General features: G+C 41.3%; 1 protein-coding gene across 2 annotated transcripts in view; it reads left to right on the top strand.

Annotated features, from left to right (window-relative positions):
* Nucleotides 1-21,612, top strand: part of DNAH8 (dynein axonemal heavy chain 8) — a 322,639-nt gene that overhangs the window by 274,442 nt on the left and 26,585 nt on the right. For both annotated transcript variants that reach the window (XM_025382614.1, XM_025382615.1), the window contains one exon: nt 5,466-5,626. In XM_025382614.1, the coding sequence (XP_025238399.1) occupies nt 5,466-5,626 (161 nt within the window). The remainder of the gene's footprint in view (nt 1-5,465; nt 5,627-21,612) is intronic.

A 21,612-nucleotide genomic window follows, 5' to 3' on the forward strand; every position in this document is an offset into this window, starting at 1 on the left:
GAGGCTGAGGCGGGCGGATCACCAGGTCAGGAGTTCTAGACCAGCCTGGCCAATATGGTGAAACCCCGTCTCTACTAAAAATACAAAAAGTAGGTGGGCGTGGTGGCGAGTTCCTGTAGTCCCAGCTACTTGGGAGGCTGAGGCAGAAGAATCACTTGAACCTGGGAGGCGGAGATTGCAGTGAACTGGGATCTCACCACTGCATTCCAGCCTGGTGACAGAGTGAGACTCTGTCTCAAAAAAACAAAAAACAAAAACCTGATTCCGTCTCAAAAAAACAAAGACAAAAACCAACCAACAATCTGCTTGTGGTGCGGAGCAGAGCAGTGGTCAGTTCTCATTGGTCTGTAACTCCTTTTCCATACAGATGAAACTGCTTGTGCCCAGGTCCTCTCCCCCACCGCCCCTCCTCCATATTCCCCATTCCTGGGCATCTGACTTGTGAGGGAAACACTGTGCCTCGTTTCTGTGCCTCTTCCTCTGAGTGAGAAGTCTCATGGTGATTTCAAGCCCCAAAATAAGTGATTGGGGGATTAATCATAATTAGAGTTTTCTCATCTCTTCCATTAGGATGGACAATTGGAAATTGAGGAAGTGTTCACTTTTTCTCCGTGCCAAATAAAATCCACATGTAACATGCTGATAAATATTTTCTAGAGAAAATTATTTCTTAGCAATTGCGGCTTTCACATCAGGGATGAATATAATAAATAACACCTACCAGACTCAAACTCTTCTTAAAATTTTTTACATTTTAGGGATGTAATATACAACACCTAAGTGGGAAAAAAAAAACCAGTTGTCTTTTATGGTTATTAAATTCTTTATATTGGGACCTATACTGGTAATTCTCTACTTAAATGATTCTTTTCTCTTGACAAAATTAAAGCCTCAGCAACAAAGCACAAGCTTTGGGAGTATTTTGATAAGCTGGGGGTTGACTAGAAAATGGATTTTTAACCTTTACATGTTTTAGTAAGTTTTTCTTGAAGCTACATATGGAGAACTGTGAAAAATAGTAAGTGTTGGTGAGGATGTGCGGAGGGAGGAGCCCTGCTGCTGGGAGGTCAAATGGACATAGACCTCCTGGAAAGCAGTCCAGTAATACTTATGAAATTAGGTATCTCAGGTAAATATATCCCAGAACATTTCTAGAGAGAGTCCACAAATGGACACGTAGAAACATATTCATGGCAGCATTGTGTTTGGAGCTGAAGGCAAGCATCATAGATTGGTTTTCCTGGAAACAGAGGTGGAGATTTGCATTCAAGTGCCTCCTCCCCAGCCTTCCTCCAAGACATGACCTTGGCTGAGGCAGCTCCCTCCTGCTAGGGCAGTTCCTGGGGAGGGGCAATGCTGTGAGCTCACAGTAGTCAACACTCCAGACAGTGGGGGGAGTGAGTACCTGCTCCTGAATGAGGATCGGGTGGCACATTACAGCATCTGCTACAAAAACCCAAGACTCCTAAGAGAATAGATAAGATGTGGTGGGTGAGCACCATGGCATACTATTGCTCACCCTTGTGGGCTGCAACCTGGTGGTCATAGTCATATCAAGTGTGTGATACGACTACCTTCTGAACCAGAATGTCCCAGAGAAATTCTCAGAATGTACCAAAGAGATTATTCATAACATTGTTGGTGGTAGTGGGAAGTTGAAGGCAACTTAGGCATCCATCATGGGGAAATAGTTAAGTTACCTGTTGTAGAGGCCTATGGCGGCATACAATGTAGCATTTGGAAACAATGATCTATATGATAATCATGCATAGGTCTTACAAATAGTGTTGAGTGCAGAGCTTTAAAAAAAATAAAGCGAGATCTACAAAGGAATATGTGCATAGCTCACAAGGATAAATACATGTTCTAGGACATATATATCAAGTATACTTAAACAGATGCCCTCAGAGGGAAAAGGAGACAGTGAGTGGATATCTGGACAGAATGGGGAAAAATTAAAATAAAAGGGGCCTAGATTCATAAAAATAATAAACTCAGGAGTGTGAGAAACTCACCTCTGTATTTGAGATTCAAAGGAGAAAAAAAAGATGTCATAGTAAGTATACTTTGTTAGAATAATTGTAAAAGTACCTAAAGTTGGAGTTTTAGCAGTGGAGACTAAGATGTGGTTAGCGTCAGAATATAATTCACCAAGAGTACCAGCAGAATGCTGATGGGATCAAGTGCATAGGTGAAAGAAGAGGGGAGTCAGGGTCACCCCTAGTTTTGACTTAAGTCACTGGACACAGAATGGGGCTATTTACAGAGAAAAGGAAGGACTGCAGCAGGAATGAGTTGTATTGTCTGGGGCTGGAAATTAAGAGTTCAGTTTTGATCATATAACATTTGAGATGTCTATTAGACATCCTAATCAAGTTGTCTAAGACTGTAACTGCCATGAGGGCAGGACTTTGTCTTATTACATCAGTGCCAAAGTCTGAGCACCGGAAACAGAGCCCAACACATATAAGTGCTCAGTAAATATTTGTTGAATAAAAGAACAAATGCCTGAATGCTGGTGAACAAGGCACCTGGATGTACAGATCCGGAGGTCATGGTGGAGCTCAGCCATGGAGATAAGGATCTGGAATTCTTCAGCATGTAGATAGTGACAACGGAAAGCTGCTGTGTTGGTCCAGAGCCTCCAGGGAGATGTCTGAGCCAGGAACACAGGGAAGGGGAGGAAGCCTGCTCCACCTTCAAGAACTCAAGCGGGGCATTCCCCTCTCTGACCCCGCTCCTTCCTTTCTTTCCCTTCTACTTCTTCCCTGTACCCTGACATTTGGCATTTCGGGCCATAGAGGACTAGTCAGCTGACCTCAACCCTCTCCTAGAAACCCAAGATTCTCTGTCCTCTGGGCCTTGGTTGTGCAGATTTCCTGATCTAAAAGCACAGGGTTCCGTATCCAGGCCCCAGTTGATTGGCTGTTCCCAAGTAACAGCAGCTCCTCCTCACCTGAGTTATGTTACTCCCTTCTGTCATCTGATTCTGGTTTCTCTGGACTCCATTCTCAGCAATTAGTGCCTGAAGTCAAAAGTTCATCCTACTATTTTCCCATTCATTTTCCCCTGAGTAACTTCTGTGGGCTCATACCCTCCCCCTCTCTCAGGACTTCCCTAAGAGTAGCATAGCCTTCAGTGGCTTCAATTCTCTGACTGTTGGACACCCCACTTCCTTATCCTACTGAATCTTCTCTTTGCCCTACATCCTCTCCAACCTCCTGTCTTGTTGCTTTCCCTCATTCATTTCTGTCTAGCTTAGACCTGTTGCAGATGGTCATCAGTAACCAGATGTGAGTTTGGGTCTCCGACCCTAAGGGCATGAGCTTACCACACAAACCTGGGAGCAGCAACCCTCTTGAGAAAGGCTGCACAAAAGCCCCACAGCCCCCACACCCTGCCTTCACCTGTTTGATCTCATCCTCAGCCCCAGGCTTGCCTTCTGACCAGCTAGCTACCTGCCTGCACTGCCTCCACTTTACCCCAACCGTGTCATCCAGAGTTGCCCATGGGAGAAGCAGTTCCACTGTAAACTCAGGCCTGCATATGGCATCCCCTGTCCCTCTGACTTTCAATCTCAGGCTTTTCTTTGAACCTTGTTTTCTCTGTTCTCAGCATCTTACAGAGTCTCTCTGCTAAAACCAATTGCAGAACTGTATTGGGTGTTTGTGGGGGATGACTGCTCACATAGTAGCTCCGTGTAGATTTCTTATTTCATATTTTGACTTTGCCCCAAAATAGCCTCCAAATTTGGTGAAACTCAGCTATTTGTGTGTGTATAAAGTGCTGGGAAAACAGGAAGAAACTTCATTTTGCTCTTACACATACACGTCATCTGGCAACACAGAATTTGGTGTGGTCATTTGTTATCTGTGTGCTGAGGATCCATGGCCTTTGCCCCCTTAGGGTGTCTTCCTGCAATTTAAGTCATCTGCATTGTGAAAAATCTAATATTTCTAAGTAATGACCATGCTCATAACACTGTTCTCTTTAATAACTTTTAACTACTCTCCATTTCTTAAATTAATCACCAGTCCTCACCCTGACATCAACAGTCATCCATGGTAGACCTCACCTCACCCTTCCTGTCCTATCTCTTATGACTACATTGTGTTCACCCTATATTCCATTATTCCCTTAACCTGCTTCTCATTTTTGCATCAGTTGTTCTATACCTTTGCTTATGTGACCTCCCCATTCCAAGTTCTCCTGTCAAAATCCTCTCCTTCAAGGCTTATCTCCAAAAATCACCTCCTTGAGAGTACCTCAGCTGACATTCACCTGGATGTTCTTGTTCCTGCTTTAAACCTCCTTAGTACTTTGCTTATTTTTATTTCCTTCTGACTCTTGCCTTAGTGCACTTTGTATTGTGGTTATTAAGTAATTGGCTCATCCCTCCACTGGGTCACAAGCTCCTTGAAAGAAAGGACTGTGTGTCTCTTCTCTTTCATTCTGTTCTGGTTCTAAACTCAGCCTGCTCATGCATAGGAGTTGAATAGGATAAAACAGAGAGAGAATCAGTACACAGGGTATTTCAGAGCAATCACTGGATCTAAAAAGAGCTGGAGGAAGGAGATGGAGGGAAGGTACTAGAGAACCTGTGACCAACCAGAGTAAGGCACCGTCCCTCTTTCCTGTCAAGTGCTCTGAGTAATTCAGATGTCGTGCCTGCATTTCCACTCTTCCTGTCTTCCCATTATTTCCTTCCCCACTGGGAAAATTGCTCTGGGAGACGTAAGTCATTGCCTCCCATCTGGTTCATAGGCATTTAGCATCGTTTTTTTTTCCTTTCTGAGAATAAGTCTATTCACACTAACCATATATTTGTTCTCTCACTGTTTTGTTAAAGATAATTCATATGGAATAAGAAAGGGATGTCTTAAGGCAAACAGCAAGGCAGCTGAATACATTTACTTCTTGTGTACAGGGACATAATTAGCAAATGAAGCTCTTCAGCGCAAGGTGGGAGGGGAGAGTTTGCATGGAGCCCTCCTGGCCGTGTGCTGGGGCTCAGTGCTGTGTGAGTGAAACTGCGCATAAGGACATCCTCCTGGTATGAGCCCCACTTTGGGGAGAAGTGGGGTGATGAAAATGCCCAGATACTCTCTTGCGTGTGGGGGTATGGCCTCACAGACTTTGCAGTATGTTCCTACTGCTAAAGTGGAATTGAGAGTTGTCAAATGACTCAATTAGAGAATGGGTTTGTAGAGTTGCTCTCTGGTCCTTACTCTTAGTGAATATCCTCTTTGGTGTTAAACGGAGGCCAGGTCAAATTGTGTTCTGGCCTCTCTCTTTTCTCCATATATGTGCTAATTATTCTATCAGTAGTATTGTTAAGACACTCTCAAAATCAGTATTAAAAACTCTATTAAAATGGAAATAAGGTGACCCCTCTGTCCTTTCTTGTAGCAGTTTTCATTTAGATGCTCATCAATTTTATTTCTTTTGTTTTCTCTCACATACAGGTCTGGTTCAGTGAGAAGATGTTTGAACCATCATTCTGCTTTTATACTGGATATAAAATCCCTGTGTGCAAAACCTTAGACCAGTATTTTGAATACATCCAGTCACTGCCATCCTTAGATAACCCTGAAGTCTTTGGGCTTCACCCTAATGCTGATATCACGTAAGTCGCTGGCATTTTTTAATTTGAAGGGGTCATTTGTAACTCAGCCTGGCAAAGACGGTGCATTTCATTTTCTCTCCTAATCTCTCTCCTTTCCCCCTTTTTTTATTTTACTTTGAAAAATAGTGTCGCTTCCTGTCTCCCAATTACAACTTTGTCATATCTTGGCCTGCCCTCCTCTCACTAAATCCTGATGCTCCAGTGTTTATGACAACGTTAAGTTCTAATTTATGCATTGATTATTTCTCCTCTGTCGTGTCATAAAACCAGTTGGTGTTAGTGGTAGCGGTGTTCTCCACCGACAGGAGAGTGGTCTGCCAGCTCCTCATCTCTTTCTTCAAAAATTCATTAAGAATATAATGCTCATAAATAGAATCTAAAAAGCCAGGCGAGAACAGATGGAAGGGTGAAGAATCATATTTCTGCCTGGTCCTCTCTCTCAGGCCCCCCCCACCCCTAACTTGCTCATCTGCATCCTTTTGTCATGCTCTGCCTGTGGTGGGTGCAGTGCAGTGAGCACTTGAGCACCCGACACAGATGCACAGCCCCAGAAGGAAAGAATGGAGGGGCTTAGCTCTGCATGAGGTCCCTGCTTCACTCATCAACTAGGGAAGAAATGCTCCCCAGTCCCAAGCTCCTTGGGATGAGATGTCATCCCTTCTGTCTTTAGAGTTCCCTACTAAACGCAAGCACCAGAACCGGAATCCTTTGGAATGGACCGCATGCCCTCTGCGGCCCCCTGATGAAAAGCCACAAGGTTTACATTCAGGAAAATGGTTTCAGGAAATGGGAGAAACCAGGACTCCTCTGACAGATTCTAAGCTGAGAATGCCCTAAGAGTGGGGCATTCCTCTCTCCTAGTCCCTGGCATACTGTTGTGATTTTAATAATTCTCTGGGTTTGGACATGGACATTTCCCTGGCCTTGCTAGATGTCCCAGGAGTCCCAGTTTGCTGCCAATTTCCTTGTCTTCCCACCTCTGACCCCGCCTCCTAGCTCCCTGTATGAGGATGCACTTTTGGCCTCTTTACACCCGCATTGATTCCACCTTCTCCATATCCTCTCATCTCGCCCAGGCTGCTTTTCATCTTCAAAGATGGGGACATGATTGAAAATACCTACAAATGCCAATGCTCCGTTCCACCCCCATGATGGAACCACGAGGACTCGTTGGTGACAGCTCTTGCTGTTATTTAAGGAGGCTTTCATAAGTTATCTGGGGATGGGAAAGAAGTGAAGAAATAAAAAGGATTCCTCAGGGATCGGGTTGACAATCAACTCTTACATTTTATGAAAGAGGGAGCATAGGAAAGTTGTTTTGCTTTAGCTGAGACTTTAAAAATGTGAGTCAGACCATGTCAACCCTCCGCTCAGAATCCTCCCAAGGTTCCCGTGACACTCTGCGTCAAGGTCAAAGACCGACAGTGACCTATATACAGATGACCTACAAAGCCACATAGTGCCACTGCCCTCTACCTCCCCACCCTGGCCCTTTCAGTCCTCTCCCACCTTTGTGCCCACTTAGCTCCTGTTACTCAGGCCAGACAGCTTCCTGTTACTCAGACAGGCCAGACAGCACCTGCCACAGGACACTTGCACTTCCAGGAACCTCCCTGCTCTTAGATATCACAGTGGATCACCCTTTTACCTCTTCCGGTCTTTGCTTAGATGTAGCCTTTTCAGTGATGCCCACTCTGGTCGTGCTATTTAAAGATTGCAACCCACTCTGCAAGCCCTGCCCAAGACCTTGTCTGCCTGGCCTGCTCTTCTCTATAGTTTGTATCTCCCACTGACATACTCTACATTTTTTTTTTCTTTTTTTTTGGAAACGGCATTTCACTCTTGTTGCCCAGGCTGGAGTGCAATGGCACAATCTTGGCTCACCACAACCTCTGCCTCCCAGGATCAAGCGATTCTCCTGCCTCAGCCTCCCAAGTAGCTGGGATTACAGGCATGCGCCACCACGCCTGGCTAATTTTTATATATTTTTAGTAGAGACAGGGTTTCTCCATATTGGTCAGGCTGGTCTCGAACTCCCAGCCTCAGGTGAGTCCACCCATCTCGGCCTCCCAAAGTGTTGGGATTGCAGGCGTGAGCTACCACGCCCGGCCTCATACCCTACACTTTAGTTACTGATTTGTTCTTGTCCAACAACCACCAGGAAACCGTAAGTTCCACTACACCTGAAACTTTTGTGTTTTCACTGCTGCATCCCTTCTGCTATAGCAGTGCCTGGTGCTCAGGAAGTATTTGTTGACTGATCAGTGCTGCTAAATTCTTCTAGAGTGTGAAAGATGTGATCAATGAGGAGATTCCACAGAAAGATCCTACAAGTTCACGTGAGTGGGCAGAGAAACCACTGATAAGTCTTAATGCACTTGCCAATTTGTGACTGAAAATGTTCTCATATGAGAGCTCTGAACTTTAATTCCATCCTTGACAAGAGACTGGGGAGTCATGAGAGCGGGTTCCTGGATAATCCACAGGATTCTAACAAGATGAAACCATCTCACCCTCAGCCAGGGTGATGGTGTGCCTAGGCCTTGTTCACCGCAGCCTGTTTCACTCACCAGCTCTCAAGAAAGATGAACCAGGGCTAGAAAAAGTCCAGAGAAGTACAACTCAAATGTAAAAGCGATTGGAGACAAAGACAAACTATTTTTCCCTTGACTTTTTATTTGGGATGATTACAAACTCTTAGAAAAGTTGCCATACAGTAAACATTCATACGTTCCATTGAGATCCAGCAATTGTTAACGTTTTGATCCATTTGCTTTTTCTCCTTCTATATTTGTATCTCTGTATGTTTATATATCTACAGCTATATCTGTATATAATCACATATATTTCTCTGTGTGTCTGTGCTTTTATGCCCTCTCAGTGGATAGAGCTAGGAAGCATGTATTTTTTAAAACATCATGAGTTAATACAAATAACTCTAATTCCAATTGTATACCTCAGGATTGTTCTTTGTCTTCCCCTATCCCACGTTGATATCTCCTTTCTCCCACTGTAAAAACTCTGGTTCCCAGCAACTTCAATATGTGTATTCATTTACTTGCAATTACTATGCCAGTACCACTACCAGCAACAAACCTTTTCAGTAGAGGTCAAGATATCTTTGCAGTTCTTTTTGTCCTTAGGGTATATTCCACTAAGTATACAGAGTATTGTGTTCAAAAGTCACTTGGATTAATGATTTTTTTTCTGTGTGGTTATGCTATCAATTGATATATAGTTATGTTTATTTGTTTCTGTTTGTATTACATTTAAGAGTTTCCCCCTACACATGCTATTGTTTTGAATATGTAAAATATGAACATGGTTCAAAAGTTACAACTTGACAGTAAGTTGTTCTTAGAGAAGTCTCAGACCCTTTCAACCCATTTCCCTCTTATTTTATGGGTAACCAAACACAGTTTCTGGTTTATCTTCCCTGTGTTTCTTTTTGCATGTGCAGGTACATATATACATATTGTTATTACCCTTTCTTTCTTATACAAAGTTGCCATGCTATATCTATTGTATTGTGTCTTACTTTTTTCACTTAACAATGTATCCTGTAAATCACTTCATATCAGGTCATAGATATCTTCCCCATTATTTTTTGACAGCTGCAGGCTACTTCATTGTTTATATGGATCATAGTTTGTTCAACCATTTGCCTGTAGATGGGCATTTAGGTTGCTTCCAGTATTTTGCTATCTCAAGTAATTCTTCCATTGATAACTTTATGCTTATGGACTCTCATATTATTGGAGATGTATTTTCAGGGTAAATTGTTATGGGTGGGAGGGCTAGATCAAGATTTAGTAAATATTGTCAAATTCCCTTACATAGGGTTATACTATTTTGTACTTTTACTTGCAGTCTGTGAGAGTGCCCGTTTCTTCAGAATGTCATCAACAGAGCACTGGAGAGGCATTTGAATCTTCACCAATATGACTGTGAAAAATGTTATCTCAGCATAGTTTTAGTTCACTTCTCTTATTTTGAGTGAAACTGAGAAAATTTTCATATACTTAAGGCTATTTATATATAGTCTGTCTATTTCTTTCCAATGGAGTTTTTATTCTTTTTATTTAATTGTAGGATTTATTTATATGTTAAGGATAACAACCCTTTGTTTGTGATATGGATTGCAAATAGTTTTCTCAGTTTATTTAGCTTTGCTTGTGATTTTCCCCCCATTGATCAGGTAGAAGTGTTATTGTTGTTTCGTTTTGTTTTTATGCAGTCAAATGTATGACTACACAAATTCTGTTCTTGCTGTTGTTACATCTGGATTTTTAGTAATAGTAAGAAAGCTTCTTCCCTCATCAGGGTGTAAAGGAATCATCTACATTTTCTTTTAGTGCTTGTAGGGTTTCATTTTTTACATTTAGTTCTTTTACCCATTAGGAATTTATTGTGGAATAAGTATGGATGAAATTCTTTTTCCAAATAGCAATCCAGTTATCTTATCACCAGTGATTTTTTTTTTCCTTTTTTTAGACAGAGTCTTGCTGCGTTGCCCAGGCTAGAGTGCTGTGGCACGATCTCAGCTCACTGCAGCACCTCTCGGGTTCAAGTGATTCTCCTGCCTCAGCCTCCTGAGTAGCTGGGATTATAGGCACAGGCCACCAAGCCTGGCAAATTTTTGTATTTTAGTAGAGAATGGGTTTCACCATGTTGACCAGGCTGGTCTGGAACTCTTGACCAGAGGTGATCTGCCAGCCTCGGCCTCCTGCTTCCTTTAACATAGAATTTCCTTCCATAGGTACTTGGGTCCATTTCTGGACTTTCTATTCTGTTTTCCTTTCTATTTTGTAGCACTCTGTTTTAAATTTAGCTAGTTTCCAGGATGTTTTATTGTCTGACAGTTTTATAGTCTCCCCTCATTGCTCTTTTTTTTTCTGAGCTTGTCCTAGCTATTGTTGCATGTGTATTTTTCTGTTGTTGTCAGAAATTGGTGTTGAATTTTGTTGAATACCTTTCAACCTTTATGGAAATAATCACATGATTTTCCCCCAAACACCTAAAAAGTTAGTGAATTATATTAATGGATTTCCTAACTCAAACTTTCTACAGATAATCTGAAATTAATACCACTAGGTTCTGATGTATTATTCTTCTGCTAATGTAGTGATAGACTCTATTAATGGTTCCCTGGGGAATTTTGCATTGATATTCACAAGTAAGAGTGGCCTAGAGTTTTTTGTGGCATCTTTATCAGGTTTAATTACTAATCAATGTTGTATTTGCTTTGTAAAAATGTGGACGTTTTTCTAAGCTCTGGAACAATTTATGTAGTATTGGATGCTTTAAAGTTTGGTAGAATTCTCCTGTGAAACCATCTGGGCTCAGGGCTAGTTCTTTGATATCTTTCATATTCCTCTGTCACCGCTGTAGTCAATTATTTTGTCAGTTGTGTTCTCCTAGGAAATTATTTGTTTCATCTAGGTTTTCATATTTATTTACACAAAGACATGCAAAGTAGTCTTTAATCTGCTCTGATAAGCTAAACTCAGTACAATGTGGTAAAGAATGAAATCACTTCTCCCTTACCCTATACTGAGTCCAACCCATTCAATAAAATTGTTATAAAGTGTGGACATAACGCTAGCTCTGTAGACCTTGGTCTAAAATCTGATGGCAACTTGAAGCCACTCTGGTGCCTCTCCGAAAGGAATGTACTAGCCTTCTGAATATAATCTATCAAGGCAGCTCTGTTCAACCGCTTCACTATGGTGTTGCCAACACATCCCAGAGAAATCACCGAGAAACAGTGGTTATACTGTTACATGGTGGTTATACTTACTTAATACTAAGAAGGAACTTAGTATTTGACACAGATGAACACCTCACCAGAGCCGGGGCTCCTCTTCAAAGGATTCTCCTGCTGTCCGGCTCAGCAGGTTCTCAGTCCTCAGTGGCAAAATCACACTGTGACAGAGTAACAAAATATGTTGCAAAATGCAAAAGGCTGCAAAGCATGACTTTAATAGCATCACCCTTCAGTGTATGGTCCAGGTAGCAGTGTGATCTAGTATCTCTCTTGCTTCAAAGAGTCTTCCCTTCCCTTCACATGCCTGTAAATCTATGGCCTATGTTCTACTCACATTTTAACCTCTTTTATAGTCATTTCCACCTTCCTTCCTGAATAGAGCTCATCTATGCCAATGGCCTTTAGAACATCAACATGCCACATATATATTGTCTAGACCTTTCCTCTGTGCTCCATAGTCATTTATACAATTTCTACGTGACACCCACTGGCATGTCTTTCAGGCAGCTTGACCTTAAAAGCCCCAAACTGAATCTCCTCCATCTACTTCTTCTCTGCTTCTCCTCCATCTAAATGGCTCCCCACAGCAGTTAGAATAAAAGACAAGCTCTCTGCCATGTGACAAGGCTCATCTCTCCGCCTCATCTAGAGCACCCATGGTGACTAATCGACACCTTGGGTTGGGTACCCTGTGGGTAAGTCCAGGTGCGTGAGGATGCAGGCCTAGAATAGGGATGATCGTGGGGTGCAGTGAAGCTGCAGGACAGGTCTCAAGAGGGGATTGATAGGACTTAGCGAACGCAGAGCAGTGGCTGAGAACCTTCTTCTGTGGCTGTTATCTGTTTCTTGCTGCACACTGGTGGGCTAGAGAGGGCATGGCAAGCCTTTTGTGTTTTGTCAAGTCTCTCTTCACAGCTCTGTCCAGAGACCCACATGGTGTCGCTGGCATGCATGCTGCAGGATGCCGTAAGCGAGCTTCTCCCAAAATAGTGTCAGGATCTTGCAACTTTTCACCACACTACTGAGGTCAAGTAGAAAGTCCTGGACCCGTGCCTAAAATGGGGGATTATATCCACTAGAGCAACTGGCGGACCGGTAAGACCTATGGTCCTCCTCTGATCTCTCTTCATCCTCAACTTCCCATATGGTCTGCCCTGGGGTCTCTCCCACCCACCCTGATCCCTTTTCCCCACTAAATCTTTTGCCCATTTCTGGTTCCTGCTTAGGCGGTCAGCTCTGTTCTGCAGCTCCGTGTTTGGTAATTTTTTTGGTCTCTGAGTAAGCCTTGTCCTAGGTTCGATTCTTCTTTCCTCTGGCTCTGAATTATCTCGTGGATGGAATCCTGCCCCTACTCATCCTGGCAAGTGAGCTTGCCTTCTTGGAGGACTTCGCTATGCCCCTTGCTGTTCCCCCACCGGCCACCAGGAAGCAGTAAGCAATAACAGACGAAGCATCCCAGCTGAAACCCACCTCTGGTCTTCACCCAGCTCCAGCAAGATGTAACTCTCCAAGCTCTGAGTGAAATGAAAGAAGGAGTCAAAGATGCCCCTGACGTTGCTTGTCTGGGAGCTGGGGTAGTGGAGGAGTTTGGAACAGGAGTATGTTAGAGAAGTTACAGAGTTATGTTGGGGGCATGTTGAGCTGGGAAAGAACATGGGATATATCTGAATGGGGTGAGAAATACGGACTGGAGCCCAGGTGAAAGATTTGAAGGCATGTGTGCAGAGATAACAGCTTCAGCCATAAGAGAGGACTCTCTAAGATATGCTGGCTAAGTCTGTGTGAATGTCCCCAACCAGAGGAATCATTAATTTATCTGACCATCCATGGTGTTCAACAGCATTCTTGCTTATTTTTGTTGGTTTGTTTTTGTTTGGTTTAGTTTCGAGACAGAGTCTCACTCTGTTGCCCAAGCTGGAGTGCAGTGGGGCAATCTTGGCTCACTGCAACCTCCATCTCCCAGGCTCAAGCAATTCTCATGTCTCAGCCTTCCGAATAGCTGAGACTACAGGCATGTGCCACCATGCCCAGCTAATATTTGTATTTTTAGTAGAGACAGGGTTTCACCTTGTTGGCCAGGCTGGTCTCAAACTCCTGACCTCAAGTAATCACCCACCTCGGCTTCCCAAAGTGCTGGGATTATAAGCATGAGCCACAGTGCCCGGCCATCACTTGATGACAGACTATAATTGGGCCTTGATGGAGAACTTGATGCCTCCTGTTGATTGGAATCTTCACGCTGAAGTTAGCATCCATAAATTTGAGAGAAGAGGGAGATTTGGGCAGGGCGAATCACAAGTCTCTCTCCTCAGTCATTGCATAAGAATGCAGAATCTCTGAAGTGGAGGGGAAATCAAGGTGAATAAATGCTTTAAAATAAGTAAAATCTCTCTCAAGAGTTTAGATAGCATAGTGATAGGAACCATGAAAATACACAGTTTATTCACATTTTATTATGTAGATTTATAAGGTACCAAAGACTCTGCAAATTCAACTCTCTCAATGTCAAAAATGGTTGCTTATTTTCACTCTTTTTCTCATCAGTGGTTATGTATGTTTCTTTACCTTCTGAAATTTATCAAATGCCTTATTACAACCTTTATATTCATTTCAATGCAATACAAACTGAAATGTATTCCTTTGAGTATTCGAGGACACTTTTGAGATTTAGATTTTTTAAAAAATTTATGCTCATTGATATTTCATGTGCAAAGATATATGTAAATCTAGACTAATTTGGATATTATGGCACACTAATATCTCATTAGGTAGTTGTTTATTTCATAGACAGCTCTGTTTTTCAGTTGTTTTGCATTTATATTATCCATGACCCTGACTTCCCAGAACCACCAAGCTACAAGGGCAATCTGAGCTTCCCATATTTACTCTAAAGAGAAATTTTCTTCAAGAAATAACTTAGAACCAACCCTCAAGGAATATTATAGTTCTTGTTCTTCATCTCAGAGCATTTATGAGGACTGTCCTCCTGAAAGCCCTTGGGCTTTTGTGGCATATAGAGAGATTTGCAATTCTCCGTTATAGCTAGCTAACTAGGCTTCTACCTTTCATATCTTTGCAAACATAAAATCACATTGTGGAAAAAGAAATGTGAGTTGTTCAGCCCTGGAATACCAGGGAATGACATTCTGTGCATAATAAAATGTGTGTTGGGGAGAGCTTGGCTAGCTCTTATTCACAGTGGATCAACTTTTCAAGGCTTCTTCTCAACATCTATGTTTTCAGGCCTGGGTTCAGATCATCTCATAAAAAATTAAATCACTCACCATGAAAATGATTTGTTAGGTGGGATCTAGCAGCAGCAGCATCTCCATCAGCCTCTCCTTGGAGCACCAGTGAACTTGACCAGAGTTAGCAGAGAGCAAAATGGTCATCTTTGCAATGGTGTGCGCTGTTGGGACCTAGCCTCTGGTGCTGAGCACGCTTCCACGGAGGGCTCAAGTTGAAGGTGACTGAGAGAGCACCTGAGGATTTGGATATGGGGGCTTTCTGGGTTTTTGTTTGTTTGTTTGTTTGTTTGTTTGTTTTTGTAGCTAGAACAGGTAGGAAGAATGAACTCTGCTTTTCTCAGCAAGAATGGAAATTTACTGTGGTTTTCTTGTCTTTAATCATTAAAGATCTGCATTGATAAAATAATATAATAAGAAGAATAGCTTTACTTCACTCTCAAATTATATCTTTCTGATTCTCCTGTATTTTGAGGACTATGTATATATGGCACAAAAGGCATTTGCAACCCATTCCTGAATTTTGAAGTAGGGCATGACCACAGTTTTTAGAAGTCGTATAAAGTATAAGAAAAATACAAATAACTCTGAGAGGGGGAATCCTATGAAAATAACCTATGAAAACAAATGAACTTATCAATTGTCAAGGACTCAAAGAGAGATAGATATTTCTAATATCTATAGATGTATTTATTATTATATTATCTTGTCATATTATATAATAGATATATAATAATTAGAAATGAATGTTCCTAATTCATTATTAGAAATGAATACAAAAGTTATAATAAGGCATTTATACACAAACACACACACACACACAAACACACACACACACACACACACACACAATTGAAAGGTGCCAGGAAATCAAAAAACAATAATAACAATATGCTATGTTTTTACCATAAGAAGGAATATGTACATTTTCATGCCCTTTAAATATTTAAGAATTGCTGTCCTTTATATTTGAGGTTTAATAAAATGCAAGCCAATTGGCCTCAATTCAACAAAAAAACATTTATTGAGAACTTACTGTCTGGCTAACCCCGGGATACAAAGATGAGTAAGATGCAGTCTGTGCTCTTGGAGCACATTGTCTATTGGGGAAGATGATGAATGGCAAATGCTGATGAGGTACAATGTGGTAAACTCTAAAATCAGGGTATGTGTACATTGCTATGATGACACAGCTGAAGGAGCAATCAATTCCAACTTAGGAATCAAAGAAAGCTAGTGAGAGAGGCTCCATTTAAGTTGTGCCTTAAAGCAGGGGTCCACAACCCCTGGGCCACAGACCAATACCAGTCCGTGGCCTGTTAGAAACTGGGTCACACAGTAGGAGGTGAGTGACAGGTGAGTGAGCACTACCGCCTGAGCTCCACTTCCTCTCCGATCAGTGGTGGCGTTAGATTCTCATAGGAGCGAGAACCCTACTGTGAACTGCGCATGCCAGGGATCTAGGTTGTGCGCTCCTTATGAGAATCTAATGCCTGATGATCTGTCACTGTCTCCCATCACCCCCAGATGGGACCGTCTAGTTGCAGGAAAACAAGCTTAGGGATCCCACAGATTTACATGATGGTGAGTTGTATAATTACTTCATTATATATTACAATGTAATAATAATGGAAATAAAGTGCCCAATAAAGGTAATGTGCTTGAATCATCCCCAAACCTTCCGCCCCCTCCCCTCCAGTCCATGGAAAAATGTCTTCCACAAAACCAGTCCCTGGTGCCAGAAAGGTTGGGGATCGCTGTCTTAAAGGATGTGCAGGAGTTTCTCAGATTGGAGATGAGGTGGGAAGGAAGTGACTGCAGGACTGGGGCCAAGGACAAAGTGCAAAGAAGAGGAACATAATGAGCAGTAAGGACCAAGACTCAGACTGGGATGCACACACCAAGGAACAGTCCAAGGAAGGGAATGCAAACGTGAACGTGTGTGGGGTGTTCTGGGAACCAGGTCCAGTACACCTAAAGCATGAGGGAGGGGGGTGTTTAAAGAGTGGAGTGGCTGATGCAGAGTGTGGCTTTTGAAGGTTTTGCCAAAAGAGTTTGGGGCAATATTTTAAATTGGAATATGGTTATTTAATGATTTATTTAAATGTACTTAACCTACTCTACCTTCTACATGGCCATTTCTGCTTGCATGAGGTGATGGAAATTAGCATTTTGTATACAGAGATTTAAGCCTTTTCCTGCCATCCCGTAATTCAGGCTGAAGTTAGAATGAAGATAAACAAGCATGTCATCATGTACAGAATGACAAGTACAAAAAGAAAAGCAAGCACTGAGAGCGGTGCACACACATAGGGAGAAAGTCTAGGGAAGGCTGTCTAGAGGTGAAGACATCTAAGCTGAGCTTAATATTAATAGCTAGTTAGGAATGAGCTATAATGGATGAAGAAATGAGGGCAGAGCATTCCAGGCAGTGGAGATAGCTTGGGAACAATCAAAGAATATGAGGGGAGTCATGGAATGCTTGATGAGCTTCAGGTAACACAGCACAGGGTAGAGTGTGGGAAGAAAGAAGCAAGAGCAGAAGCTGGAGATAGAAAAAGACTTAGTGATGAAAAAGGTTTGTATACCACGTGAAGGACTTCAGATTTCATCCTGAAGGTTATGGGGAGTCTTTGAATAAATGTAATAATCACTTTTGAAATGTCAAAACTTAACCTTGGAACAGTGGATGGAGGCAGGAGGATGTGTTAGGAGGTGATGGCAGTGCCACCCACAGAGGATGATCAGGAAGTTAGGGGCAGAACTGAAGGCAGTGGGGATGACAGTGGGTCACGGGGAGGGGATGCTGGAAATGATTTGGAACTAGGTCTTGGAAACTAAGAAGGTCTGGGGAGTCACAGCAAGAAGGAAGCCATCTCTGAGGGTTCTCAGTTGGGCATCTGGGCAGACATCGATGTCACTAAAGTAGATGGGGCAAGGAACAGTCCAGGAGAGGGATAAGGGAGAACTAAAATAATAAGGTTTTGGATTTGTTTGATACAGGAACCAAAGAGCTCTGGGGCTCCAAGGAAATGTGAATGCACAGAGTTCATGATAAAGTCAGAGGTTTAATGTTACCCAGGTTTACCCGGTATTTCATGGCTCTCTAAGATGTCAGCCATGGTGACACATCTGTCTTCCCTGACATAGCACTTCATCCACATATTCTATCTGTAGTGTACCTAATGCTAGAGAGAGCTCATGGAGTAATATGAATCACATACAAATTTAAATTTCTGAAAAGGTATATAATAGCATGGGGAACCTTGACTGTTGTTAACTTCATTTTGTTGTCAACTTCATTTTGTTGTCTCATCAGCTATTTTCATTGAACTTTCCTCTCAGACTTATTTGTGTTTTTCTTTCTTTCTTTTTTTTTTTATTATACTTTAAGTTCTAGGGTACATGTGCACAACGTGCAGGTTTGTTACATGTGTATTTTTCTTATACAGTACTTTATATGACTTTTTAAAACTGGGATTGTGTCATATTTCAAAATGTAGCAATGAGTTTCAAATGCCTTTTGTGTTATTTTACTAGAATATTATGTTCTCTGTTCATGTATTCAACTGCATGCATGTTTCAGCTTTTAAGATAAGTGTCTTTTGGGATATTCCAAATCCCCAACATCTGAATAGAGGTTGCTTACAGAAATAGTAAAAGAATTTTAAGTTATGTCTAAAATATACTCTATAGTCCATTTTTGTTCATTAAAAATTAGCTTTTACTTCATTGATCCTTACTGGGAAAGTCATGTATTTAAAGGTAATATGGAGCTAATATCCCAACTCTGGATGGAGTTACAAACACTTGCTAGATCTGATACTAGGACCCTCATATCACTGTATCTGACTGAAAGTTCTGTATGTGAAGCATGACATCTTATGCATTTATCATGGCATGACTTTTGGAAAGGATGCAGGTAGTTCGGGTATACATGTTTGGGTCCAGATGTGGTATTCTAACTGCTAATCAAATAAAAATGCTGAAGACAGAGCATCTCCTCCATTCTTCAGCTTTATTCCTAAATGAATCCAAAGGCTGCTCTATAGGATTTCCTCTACTCCCCCCAAACACAGCTTTTTCATAAGCAAAGAAGCGTGGATAACTTTCCCGGCAGCCTCTTAGGTTTCTGCCAATTCGTGTGGCAAGTTCCACAAACGGCTGTGGAAGTCACCCCAGGGAAGGAGGAGAGAGAAGGCTGGAATTCTCTTTCCGTATGCCGCAGAGGAAGGGCAGAGGGGGCACTTTCTGGCGGGGCATAAAGAGTAAGGGTTTGTAAGCTGCATCTCAGGGAACCTGAAACATTTGTCCCTGATTTATCTCTGTTAACTTCTTGACAACTGTGATGGGCTTTGCCTTATGGGGGTTTATTTTTCTCTGTTTTTCAAACTGAAAATGATTTTTAATATTCTTTATTCTTAAAGTCCTCCATTCTTATTGAGGAGCATAAACAATACAGAAAAATAAAGAGCAAAAAGAAACTAATAATTACAGAAAAAGCTAATCATGCAAAAATCCTACTGCAAAAATACCCGTCTAGATTTGTTTCTGTGCCTATAAACACAATATTAACAACAAAATTAGATCATACCATAACTGGGTTTGGTACCATGTTATTTTATTCTATAATCCCCCAATGACACCTCACATGATCAATGAATATACAGCTACATCACCATTTTTATTGGCTATATAGATTTTTATAAAGCTTTACTAGGATTTATTATTACAAATACTGTTATAAAGTCATATACATTCATCTTTGTACACTTGTCTGATTATTGCTTCTAAAATAGCTTTATTAAATGTTGAATAAATACAAAAGAATATGTATACTGTATATAAAATGTAAAGGACAAATATACAATGTTGCTTTTTTACACCACTCTTTCTACGTTTTGCTTTTCTTCTTCTTCCTTTTTGGCCTTTTGCTAAATAAGAATTTTCCATTTCATTTCTTTCCTCTTCTGCTAGTTTGGAAATTATGTACTCTGTTTCTGTTCTTTTACTAGTTACCCTAGAAATTTTAACGTCAGTTCTTATTTAGGTCTAAAATTCATATATTTATGCTGGGCGTGGTGGCATGTACCTGTAGTCCCAGCTCCTTGGGAAGCTAAAGTAGGAGAATTGCTTGAGCCCAAGAGTGTAAGTCCAGCCTGGGCAACAGAGCGAGAACCCATCTCTTTAAAATAAATAAATAATAAATAAAATGAATACGTTTACTTTCCTTTCTCTTAAATAACTTTAGCTATAGCCACTCTCCTGACATTTCAGTATTTTAATTTTATCTTTTATAATCCCATAGTTAGACATATGATTATTGTTTTATACTATAATGCTTATTTAGACTTACCTATGCATTGGCCCATTCTTTTCAATACTTCAAACCTTCCAACAGAATAACTTTCCTCCTTTCTAAAGTATACCCTTTAGAATTTCCCCCATGAGGGGACATTCTGTTATGGGTGACAAACTCTTCTATTCTTGTATGAAAATGCCTTATTTTGCCCTCCTTTTTTGAAAAACAGCTTTTATGAGATGTAATCTGCCTATCTTAAATTATCTCATTTTAAGTGAACAATAAATGATTTCTAGTGAGTTTACCACTGCAATATAATGTTATACGATTTCCATCACTCTAAAAAGAAATGTTGGGCCCATTTGTGCCCAATTGTCATCCCCAACCTCAGGCAACTGCTAATCTACTTTCTGTCTCTGTGAATTTGCCTTTTCTGGACATTTTGCATAAGTAGAATTATACATTATGTGATCCTTTACGTCTGGATTCTTTAACTTAACATAATGTTTTTGAAGTTCATCCATGTTGTAGCGTATATTAATACTTCCTTGGTTTTTATTGCCAAATAGTATTCCAGTACCACATTTTGTTTACGCATTTACCAGCTGATGAATAGTTCACTATGTTCTACTTTGGGGCTATTAAGAATACTGCTATGAACATTCATGTGCAAGTCTTTGTGTGGACATGTCTTTTCATCTCTCTTGTGTAGATAACTAGGAATGTTATGTAGTTATTGGGTCATTGGGTCATAATCTACTCTTAACATCTCAAGAAACTGCCAAGCTGGTTTCCAAAGTGACTACACCAGGCTGGGAGCGGCAGCTCATGCCTGTAATCCCAGCACTTTGGGAGGCCGAGGTGGGCGAATTGCCTGAGCTCAGGAGTTCAAGACCAGCCTTGCCAAAATGGTGAAACCCCCTCTCTACTAAAGTACAAAAAGTTAACTGGGTGTGGTAGTGCATGCGTATGGTCTCTGCTACTCAGGAGGCTGAGGCACGAGAATTGCTTGAACCCAGGAGATGGAGGTTGCAGTGAGCACCACTGCACTCCAGCCTGGGTGACAGAGTAAGACTCTGTCTCAAAAACAAAACAAAAGAAAGTCACTGCACGATTTTACAATCCCCTGTAGCAATTACGAAGGTTCAAGTTTCTCCACATCCTTGCCAATATTTGTTATTATGTATCCTGTGATCATAACCATCCTTTGTAAGTGTGAAGTGGTATTTCATTGTCCTTTTAATTTCCTTTTTCCTAATAAATAATGAAACTGAACATCTTTTCATGTGCTTATTGACCGTCCGTATTTCTTCTTTGATGAAATGTTTATTCAAATATTTTTTCTTGCCTTCGTTCTTGAAAGAGAGTTTTGTTTGGCGCACAATTTTAGGTGTATAGTTATTTTATCCTAACACATGGGAGACACTATTCCGTTTTCTTCTGGATTTCATTGCTGTTGTTGAGGAATTGACTGCCAGTGTAATTGTTATTTCTTTCTAGATAATCTGCTCTTTCTCTCTGGCTGCTTTTAAGATGTTTGTTTTGTTTTTGGTATTCTACGGTTTTACTGTGATATATCTACATGTGGAGTCCAAGGGTGAGAAGGATTTGGCTTGCCATTACTGGCTTTGGAGATACAGAAAGTGGGCCACAAGCCAGGACGTGCAAGTGG

The sequence above is a fragment of the Theropithecus gelada genome, chromosome 4, assembly GCF_003255815.1.
Source record: "Theropithecus gelada isolate Dixy chromosome 4, Tgel_1.0, whole genome shotgun sequence".
Classification (NCBI taxonomy): domain Eukaryota; kingdom Metazoa; phylum Chordata; class Mammalia; order Primates; family Cercopithecidae; genus Theropithecus; species Theropithecus gelada.